Below are 11,050 nucleotides of genomic sequence, written 5' to 3'. Positions count from 1 at the left end.
CACGCCAGCAGGAAGAATACTGTACATTCAGAGAAGTACAGCTAACGTATTTGTACCAGTATTAGTAAATGTATAACCTCGATTTATTAGTCAATATGTATGGACTGCATTTTGGGCCGGGGCGCTATCGAATAAAATTACTATATTGGCTATCCCTAAAGTTAATAAATTTCAATTAACACATTGTCTTTGAGCACGTAATTTGATTTAAATTAAGAAATTCGCTCTCGAAATTAAAATAGTTCAAAAAAACACGGTGAAGGTTATATTGCGTTAGAGATATAAAAATACCTCGAGGCACTTTGCATTGATGTGTAGGTATGTGTTTTTTTGTACTTTTAATGTTTGGCCAGAAGCTAGGGAGACATATTATTATTACCTGTACGGGAAGCATGGTCGCGCGATAGACGATAAAATATCAGCCCGTCCCTATCGCACTTACAAATAGTGCGATAGGGACAGCCTGATGTTTTATCATTTATCACGCGACCATAATTGCCTGCCTGGTATTCTAACGAAGCATGGAGACGTTTATAACCAGAGGTCGGACAGTGAGCTACTTGCCTTATTATATGGCATGTTTTTATAACTGACCTTTTGACCTCTGTTTATAACTCTGCCGTAACATGACTAATTGAGTATCCTAAATTAAGTGGTATCTTACGAACCAAGTTTTTGGGAAATCGACTTTGAAGTCTCGATTCGTTTTTTAGACCTATACATATATTGGAACCTAATAAATAAATATAATATACTTTATTATAATTATGTTAGCCAGTATATGGTTTACTTGATCCGTATATTTTTTTGATCATTTAAATATAGTTAACTGATTTATATTCATTACGGCAGTTAGTCATGACAACGGTCTATTACAAAACGTGTCATGACAAGGTATTGTAACTGTAGGTACTTACCGCAATTTTTTTATACATTTTTATAAAGGGAACATTTGACATTTAGGTACATTTTTGTACATTTATTTTCTTGTAATCTAAAAGGTATTTAATTTTTTCTTCATGGTTAAAAAAAAATATGACCAATTTACTAGGACAGAACCTAGTTACCACTAATTGATGTATCTATGGTTACATCAGTTTATCATGACGCGGCAGAACTGTCATAAGCAGGTACTGTTTAAGGTCCGAATCAATGTCACAGGATGCGGCTTTGTCAATATTTATCAAATTTCAAGTAAAACATAAAACTTTTATTGTACCGTTATTATATCGGGGCCCAACTCAATCAAATCTCTAATTTTATAATATATTAGTAAGTCCGCATTGAAACCCCAAGCAAATTCAGTGTGGCTAAAGTTCTGATCTTTAATTATTATATGACCCAGTGGATTCAAAATAGATAAATACAACATCTGGTTATCCGCTGCGTTCGATATTAAATCATCGTTTGAACTTAAAATGAGGATTGGAGTACTTATGTATTTTAATTTGAACTGCCAATCAGGTCTTTTATAATGATGAAATTTTTTGCTTGCAATTAACATGAGATAATGAATTATTGTTTTCGAGGATGCACCGGCCGGGGTATATTCCAAGAGCTGATCGGTCGACTCGGTCGTTCTGGTACCTTCTTGCAAAGGACTTCCACTTAGAAAAAATAATGGATTTGTACAATAAACAGCTAAATCGTTGCACATTTTAGATATAAACTCTGCGTAATTTGCAGGTAGGTGGGCTTGTCTCTTAGGCGCGAATTCTCTTGTGCCTAAAAGTTTTAAGAGGTCTGCTTCTTCCATTTTTGCCATAATTTCCATTGGACCTTGAGTGTGTGCCATAAATGCTAATGGAGCAAGTAAGAAGGCAATTCTAATGTATCTATTATAGTTTTGATCAACTGAAAGCAACACTAATAAGGCAGTCGCTCCCATTGAATGGCCGATATAATCTATGGGTTCGGTGCTGTTGCTTGTCTTCCTTATGTAATCCAATGTAGCCGGCAGATCGCGTTCACCGATCTCTTGCCATGAAAAGTTCCAATATTCGTCAGAGTTAAGGTTCAAACTAACGTGAGAACGGGAGTAAATGTTTCCCCTGGCATTTGCCATCCAAACATCGTGGCCCTCGTCAGATAAAATATACGGTAGTGCCTTTTTCGGTCCAAGTAGCAACCAGTCTGCTGAGCTGCCTAGTAGCCCATGATGAAGCAAGATTATGCGCTTTTTACTTTGGTAGTCATTTTCCTCGAATACTTTATTACAACGCAAACGGTGCAGTGTCAAGATATAACCATCCATGGTGTAGGTCACGTGCGTTTCGATAATCCGACCATGAGTAGCAGCGAGCTGTGGAGTAGTCAGGATATGAGCCGACCTGATAGCGATGTCTTCACTAGCACTATGAGGTGGACTTGTAATAGGTTGACTTTGCACTGCCAGTGGTTTCTTTTTGCTTAGAATCGATGAAAGACGTATTTTCGGTATTTTATTTGATGACTGCTGGTTTGTGTTGTTAGATGATGAACCACTTCCCGGTCCGAAATGGAAAACAGTGTTTAGACGTGTTCGTATAGTTGTATATGTCGCAAAAAAGAAATCTTTGATCCCACTCATCTTATTATACATTAAGTCGACGACTGAACCACAATTCACATATTGATTATAATTTATAAAAATAATAATTGTGATTAGGAGTATCTGCATAACGAGTTCCGTTGACCGTCTCTACTGTCTAAATGGTACTGTTTACCAATGCTTCCTATTTATATTATTAAACCAGCAGGCTTAGCCTAAGTGATCATCGTTGACGCTAGGTGGCTATCGAAACGCAGTCTGGTTCTGTTGCACCAGACTGTTGTGGGTAAACTACGACACGTTCACGAAGCGTTAGCGATTGTGACGTTGGCTAGGTACCCAAATGCAGTATGATTCAATGTACCTACCTGGCGTGATGAATAAAAAGTTATGCGCTGTATAAATAACATTGTAACATAAATATAACTCTGCGATTCGAGACATATTTTATAAACAGTGTAAGAACCTATTGTATTGAAATTAAAAGAAAGTCATGTCATTAGTTCATGCGATCGCCTACTGTCCTGTTTCTTTTTGTGAACTCCATGATTAATAAAATTAAGAAATATTTTGAGGTTTGAGATCACTTCGAGCAAGATTATTCGACACAATAAGGTAAATAAAATAGTGAAGAATTTATTGTATGAAATACTTGTTTAGAAATTATCCTCGCATTCTTAACCCTACTGTAAAATAAACACACCTTAGATAATATTTATTGAATGAGTGTTTATTGCCTTATACTAATGCATTTAAAAAAAACACGAGAAAGTGGAAGTGACGTAATAATTACTATAATTAGATATTGCCGAAGATGCACATTATAGCATAATTAAGAATCAATGATCTTTTGTGACTATGACTTCAATTGTGTTCCAAAAAATAAACATTGTAAGGTGTATTCTACAAGTGTGTTTCATCGTCGTTTTTTTGTTTTCCATTAAATTCAACATGCAGTTTGCGTTAATTATAGGGAACCACCCAGTATATCGCATTCAGTTAAATTCGAATAAAACATTTTTTTCAGACTTATTCAATGAATTAATTAGTGTACCCTTAATAATAACTTTTTCTGCTCCCAAATTGTTATTCGTCATTTACAGGGTCGTGTATAGATCTTTAAAACCCTACATTAAAGTATATTCCCCAAAGCCAGCATCCGCTGGCTTTCCGCGCATGCGCGCAGTATCGAAAAAACTGAAAACGCATTGTTTGGCTCTGTAACCATAGCACGCATTGTTATAACGATACTGCGCGCGTGCGCGGGAAGGATTTGGGCAGCTGAGCTGACAGTGCAAACCTTTACGTCAAAATACAGGAAACAGTGTGAATTTCACGAAAGTTATTCAAGAAAACTATTAAAGACTAAGTGCATGGACGTAGAAAAACTATTATATGCAACGGTGTTTAACTGAGTCAAAAAATACTCGTGGTGTCTCACGCTACCCACTTAAACGCCAGTTGCATAAAATACTATTAAAGTCAAATATCTAACGGCACATGTCAAAACAAATAGCATATTATTAGGAAGTGGTAAAGGTTGTCACTTGTCACACACACGTGTTCAGTAATTCAGTTCATTTTTTAATAACTCTATAACCGTAAGAGTTACGACGACGATAGTTTCTCAGAAAAAATTGTTGTATTTGACCTAAAAAAAAACCTTCACTTAAAGTTAACGGAATTCAATAAAAACACGTTATACTTATAACGTGCCAATAACAGACGCACTGTAATACACAATGAAATCAATTATCTTATACATTGAATTAAGGATATTCATTCAGATTCACTATGTTTTTAGAAAACTATACAAATATTTTTTGTATGTAGTCAAATGCAACAAAGCGTGCGGTGAGTAAACAACATATTATCTGTGCTGAAAAAATAAATAAACAAAATAACTCGACGAAGTTTCTCGCCTCTCGTCCAGTTCGGGACAACTTTCTTTCCTAACGACGTAAACAATTTAAATCTAATGCAATATGCAGACCTTGCCAGCGACTACTGGAGCGCTCCCTTCCTCCCCTAATACCTGGGTCCTTATAAAAAATTCAACCTTAAAATTCTGAGCTCGGAGTGTTAAAAAACTTGGGATACTTATTACTTCTGATATCGCCGTAAACTACTTAATTTAGTGCGGATTTAGGTGGGGCAGGTTTCATTACAAGGCGGCATTGGATCTGCCTATAGCCCGCAATGTATCTAAAATAGCGTACCGTCTAAAGAAATGCGTGTCGTGCCCTTTAAAAAGACTTGTACCATAGGTATAGTACATTACGATATAAGTAAAGGAAAGAGGAAGTTCGAAACGAGTGGCGTTAAATAAAAAAGCCTCAAATAACATGTTTGTTGACCTCTCGGCTCAGCCTCTTCCGACAATTACATACGACGTATTCACCTACTCGTCAATTACACCCTTCAACATATTACTTTATAAAATAATTCGCATCTCACAGTAACAGATTATGGAACAATTGGAACATCGCTATGAATATAAACCAGATGGACACTAGCACAAATGAAGAGCGCGCGCTGTCGGCGGCTGAACGAAAATACACCGACAAATGGTAGAACCTGATGTTTCATTCACGTGATCGTGGAAAAGGTGGAACCTGAAGAATTCACAGGAACCACAATATTTTAGATCTAATGTCCGAGAGAACGTCATAGGATGGACGAAAGTCGTATCTCTGGCACCTCCGTACGTAGTCAACAAATACTAATGCAAATCTAATTTACAATTCAATTTACGGGTATAAAAAAAAACCCGAGATCCAGGAACCAAATAGCTGATATCAAATAACAGAATAGTAAGTATATGTGTAAACGGACACAACAGATAGGTACCGTCGTCTCATGCAAAATGCAGCGGCGCACCTACCCCTCCTATTTCATGCCTCCCGCTTATCCCCCCCATTTATAAATGATTCTGGCTCAATTTCGTTGGCTCGCTCGCTGGAATATTGTTTGACTTGTGAACGAACTGGACTGCTGAACCTGGATCTGAGGTGTTACGGTAGTTAAGCCTGTGTACTTTAATAAACTTGAGGTGTTTAGACAAGAAGGTGCTTATATTTGTAGATGTGTGGATTTGTGGAACGTTTCCTTCACGGTCACTTGAACATAACACAGCCTTTCAGATTGAGACCCGAACATACCAGGAATCCATACTAATAGAATTACTAATTACTATTACTAATATTAATATTATAAATGAGAAAGTGTATATGTCTGTTTGTTTGTCCGTCTTACGGCAAAACGGAGCGACGAATTGACGTGATTATTAGTTGAAGGGTTGGAGAGTGACATGGGCTACTTTTTAACCGCCGCCTCAAATCTCTCAAGAAAGGTGGTTTTCAAGTCGTCTGCATGTTTTTTTTTTTTAATGTTTGTTCCACGATATCTCCGTCGATATCACTGGACCGATTTTTATTTTTTTTATTTTATTGAATGTATATGCATACAGATTGGTCCCATTTTTCTCAGACCCCAGTTCTGATGATGGGATCCTGGAGAAATTGAGAGAACTTCTCAAATCTGAAAGGCATACATATGGTGATTTTTGTGTTTTTTAAGGAACAGCATGCATTTACGTACGGAACAGTGACGTTTGGTGCAGTAGAACTGCTGACGATGGTCAGAACGGAACTCCTCAAATCTGAACGGCACGCTCATAGTGACTTTGGTATTTTTATAAGAACAGCATGCACTTCTGTCCAGAACAGTGACATTTGGTGCAGTGGAACTGCTGATGATGTTCAGGACGGAACTCCTCAAATCTGAACGGCACGCTTATAGTGACTTTGGTATTTTTATAAGAACAGCTTGCGTTTACTTTCAGAACAGTGACATTTTGGTGCAGTGGAACTTCTGATGATGATCAGAACGGAACTCCTCAAATCTGAACGGCACACTTATAGTGACTTTCGTATTTTTATAATAACAGCATGCATTTAAGTTCAGAATAGTGACATTCATTTGTTAGGAGATTTGTTATCTTTGTTATTGCTAACATATTGAGTTTTCAAGTCAAATTCTGTCAGGCTTGATATCTTATATGTAATCGGATATCGTATTCACGAGGAATTGATAAAACTCCTCAAACTTTAACGGTAACCTTTATATTCATTAAATTTGTGTTTCCATGAAATAATTAAAGATTTATATTAAAAGCAGTTTTAAAAATTACCTACGCATTTCTACATAATCGAACATTCGCAAGTACCTACCTTTCACCAAAACCCCAAAAGCGGCGGTTTTATTTTTCTTAAAAAATATTGTCATAATTAGTTAACCCGCCAAAAATATCTGACGTCCCAGATATAATTAGATCCATTTAACAAATCACAAAAGTAAATCTTTTACTTTTTCGAAGTATATGTACTTATTAAAAGGACACACTAAAAAGGAATTAAAAGGGCATCACTTTTAATTCCGCTAGAAGAGAATAAGTTTCAATTTTGTTTGATTGGCTACTTTTGATGTAGATTTACCATAGATTTACTGAGTATTTTTCAGTGACTTTATTGAAAGACAAAAATTATGAACTAAAAAAAACATTTACAATTAAATCTTTATGTGACCCAGTGGAAGAGACACTTTTTTCATACATAAGTGAGAGACAGCTATATCCACTGGGTCACTGCTCGAAATAAAGTAATAAAATAACAAATCCTATAAAAATATGATGTATTGCATAGCTTTTATATCTGTTTTTAATATAATAAATATAAACTAATTACACTAAATACAAATTAAATTTTCTGACCACATGTAGTCGAAGTATGCGTAATTTTGCTGGCAAAGAAAAGTTGATTCACCCATTTATTTAAGGAGTACCAACAGCTACTTACATAAATTATATAACAAACAAAAACAAAGAGCCAATTAGAGGAACTCGCAGTGATAAATAAAAAAAAAGATGTACACTTTAGAATTCGTTACTCAATAGTGTAGACGTCACGAAAAAACCATGTAATTTAATGATCAAGCAAGTAATTTGAGCCGCTGTTCAGTTTCTGCATACAATTATAACGTATACCTACTAATTCTGAAACGTCCAAAACGTATCATGAGGCTCATTGAAATAAAAATAGAAACTTAATATTTTTTTTATTTTTATATTAATACTAACGAAATATTCACCATCATTTTGGTAATTTCAATCACTATTCCTGGGCCGTTTCACTATTTCTGGGTCCTGTGACACATTTCTGTTCATATAACCTAGTAAGGATGTCTTGTCACACCAATACGTCTAGAGGCCTTAAAAATATTATACCTAGTTAACGTTTTCATGTTAAAAGTCAAGATTTAAATAATGTGAATAGCAAATTATGTAGCATTACTTAAAAAAAACTCGCGTGGAGACGTCTTACAAAAGTTACTTCGGGTTAATATCGATAAAATAAGTTGGAATTGGCCATTTCGTCTTAAATATATAAGTTCGCTTTCTCGTTGGTTTGTGTTAGTTAAATGTCTTATCAATTCTCTTTTTAACATGCCATTATTAGCTTCTACTCAGATACTATTTAACTATTCTATCAGCTTGGCTTTGTTTCGTTTCGCTTGGACCGAATGATACGGAGCGTTTCCATTAATATATTATGAGGTTCATTTAAATTGTCTAATAATGTAACAAACCATTCTAAACTTTTCTAAATTCATCTCCTCGTGGTACTCTGATGTATTCACAGACTTAAATGCTATTAAGCAATTAGGCACAAAACCTAGAGATGTGCCTGCGCTGCAGACTATAAGCCCTAGACCTTTTCCTTCTGGCGTTTTGTACTAAATTTTGCAGTATTATCGTTCCATGTTTTTGAAACTGTGTGGTTGGCGTTGAGCCAAGTGTCGTCAAGAAATACAATTTTATCCCAATTTGCAATAGCTTTCTCCTTTTAAGGGGAATGTACAAGTTTCTAATGGGGTGGCAACGCGCATATGACACTGTTTGAGTTACAGGCGTCCATAGGTTACGGTGACCGTTTTACATAAGGCGGGCCATATGCTTGTTTGCCACCGACTTAGTATTTAAAAAAAAATCCTTACGCAGAAAATCGAATCTCATACGAGCCATATTAGAGCGTTCCATCAATATTTTTCTTTTAGAGCATTTTGAGATTTGAAACCATGGCTAGGCGGCTCCGGTTCATTATAGCCTCGACCACCTCCGACGCCGACACTTGTGATTTTATACTTTCGTTTTTGTTTTTGGTTAGTTTGTAAAAATGAGTGTCGAACGCCAGAGGTCCTACTACTACGTCTTGGCTAACAAACCACTGAGCCGCCACCAGAACTCTAAACAGGTGGTGCACTTCGTTCGTATCTGGCCTCTGCGTACCAATTTGTGCGTACTTATCACAGTGTTTTTAGGGTTCCGTACCAAAAAGGTACAACACGAACCCTTATGGTGCGACTCTGTCCGTCTGTCTGTCCGTCTGTCACATTCCTAAATATCTCGAGAACTACTAATGCTATCAACTTGAAATTTGGAATAGTTGTGAACATTGTGAACCTCTACAAATAGAAGGTATAATTTTTAAAAATTTATTAATTTTAATTGTAGAAAATGGCCAAAATGAAAGGGGGGCAAACTGTAAATTTCAAGTTACTAGGTCAATTGTTTAAATCGGTTAACATTATAAAGAATAATCCCTGAAAAACCAACATACTATGGTCGCGCAAATTAGTTAGCAAATTCACCGAGAGATGGCGCTATATGCTCTATATATATAGGCGCTATATACACAATAATGCTCATTAGTACCTATACTTTTGTCTTCTAGTGAAGTCGTTAGAGTTATGTGAAAACATGAGATTATTTTAACTGGGGAGTTTGAAAGTTTGTACGGACCCTCGGTGGGCGAGTCCGACTCGCACTTGACCGTTTTTTTTTTTTGACCCAAAAATCGGACATCGTATTTTTAATCAACCAGGGGATAGCTTAGCTTATTCTACCACAAATGCATGACTAAAACTCCCGCGTGGATATCATACATAGTTTTTGTTTAAAATGATTTCGAAAATGTTATCCCGTGAAAAGCTAACAACACAAATAAATATGTAACTTTGAAGGCTTAAGCATTAAAACAAAAAATCTTTATTGGGTTGAAAGGGCCTAATTACAAGCGCTACTTGGATGCTCTACGATCTACCAGTGAGGAGTAAATCGCCACTAAGTGATTTTGGGTTTCTATTTTTTCTGGCTCAGTTTTTAGATTCGGGAATCGCCAACCAGCACAGATCAAAAGATTGCTTGTATGCGCTGAGAATAAAAAAAATAACGAATTTCCTATTCCGTGGCCACAGGGAGAAAAATTACATTGAAGAAATCCCGGGATTCCGGGATTTTTATTTTTCAGTTAAGGGCAATATGTCATGCGGGAAGCAGTCCACCCTCGTTAGGCAAGAGCCAAAACCCCGGATCCATACATGTTACCTGGAGAAATCGGGGGTGAGGCGTTATGGAGCCGACAAAGACCCATAACGCCACTTTGCCTCAGCAGGGCCTGACCCAGACTTTGCCTGATAACATTGGCACTTGCAGGCAAATTATATTGTCCACTCTCTGAACTGCAAGAAATAGAATTGCGTAATGCCATAAGCCATTTAAATAAATAAATCAATATTATAGGAAATTATTACACAGATTGACTGAGCCCCACGGTAAGCTCAAGATGGCTTGTGTTGCAGGTACTCAGACAACGATATACATAATACATATACATAGAAAACATCCATGACTCAGGAACAAATATCTGTGCCCATCACACAAATAAATGCCCTTACCGGGATTCGAACCCGGGACCGCGGCGTAGCAGGCAGGGTTACTACGCGCTAGGCCAGACCGGTCGTCATTTCATTTCTAAAATAGAGAAAAAGTACAAAGATTGCAGAAGCTACATGCCAAATTTTTATAAAAAAACACAAAGACTGGTTAAGCAAAATGTTTATTTGTGATATACCAGAAGATCTAATAAAGCCTGAAGTTGAGAGCACGGAATTGCCTATAGAACTACCTCCACAAGATGATCGCTTAAGACCAAGTTGAAGTCGCGAACTTGATTTGGCACCACAATCAGAAGATTTCGTAATGTCAGGCTGTAGTAGTGAAGAGAAATACGAAAAACTTAGTAGTCGACAAAAACTTCGATCACGGAAACAACTGCAAAGTGAAGACGAAGCACCGAACAAAATTATCAAAGTTTTTACTGAAACAATGTCAGGCTGTGCACATTTTAGTAAAAAAAAACTACTCATGATTTAGAGGACATAATTAATGAATGCCTAACTTCTCCAACTAGACCTTTCTAAGGTAAAAGCTAAGTTGAATCACGAAGTAAAGCCTTATACTGCTGAAGAGGAACTTGGAATTATGATTGATCGAAAATTGGGTTTACTGACGATTCGCCAAAAAACGTTTCCCAAAGTTTCACATCCCAAACTATTATTCCCAAATTATCATTTCCCAAATAAACGTTTGGCAAAACAACTTATCGCAAATTGACATTTAGC

General features: G+C 36.6%; 1 protein-coding gene across 1 annotated transcript; it reads right to left on the bottom strand.

The window, feature by feature from the left end:
• Nucleotides 1-1,137: 1,137 nt before the first annotated feature.
• On the bottom strand, nucleotides 1,138-2,280 carry LOC125240586 (lipase 3-like). The gene has a single exon (XM_048148537.1). It carries the CDS (start codon nucleotides 2,252-2,254, stop codon nucleotides 1,211-1,213), a length of 1,044 nt encoding a protein of 347 aa, XP_048004494.1. The 5' UTR covers nucleotides 2,255-2,280; the 3' UTR covers nucleotides 1,138-1,210.
• Nucleotides 2,281-11,050: the final 8,770 nt, after the last annotated feature.

The sequence above is a fragment of the Leguminivora glycinivorella genome, chromosome Z (genome assembly GCF_023078275.1).
Source record: "Leguminivora glycinivorella isolate SPB_JAAS2020 chromosome Z, LegGlyc_1.1, whole genome shotgun sequence".
In the NCBI taxonomy this organism is placed as follows: Eukaryota; Metazoa; Arthropoda; class Insecta; order Lepidoptera; family Tortricidae; genus Leguminivora; species Leguminivora glycinivorella.
Note: the sequence above shows the minus strand (reverse complement) of the source record. Positions and strands in the feature narration are given on the sequence as shown.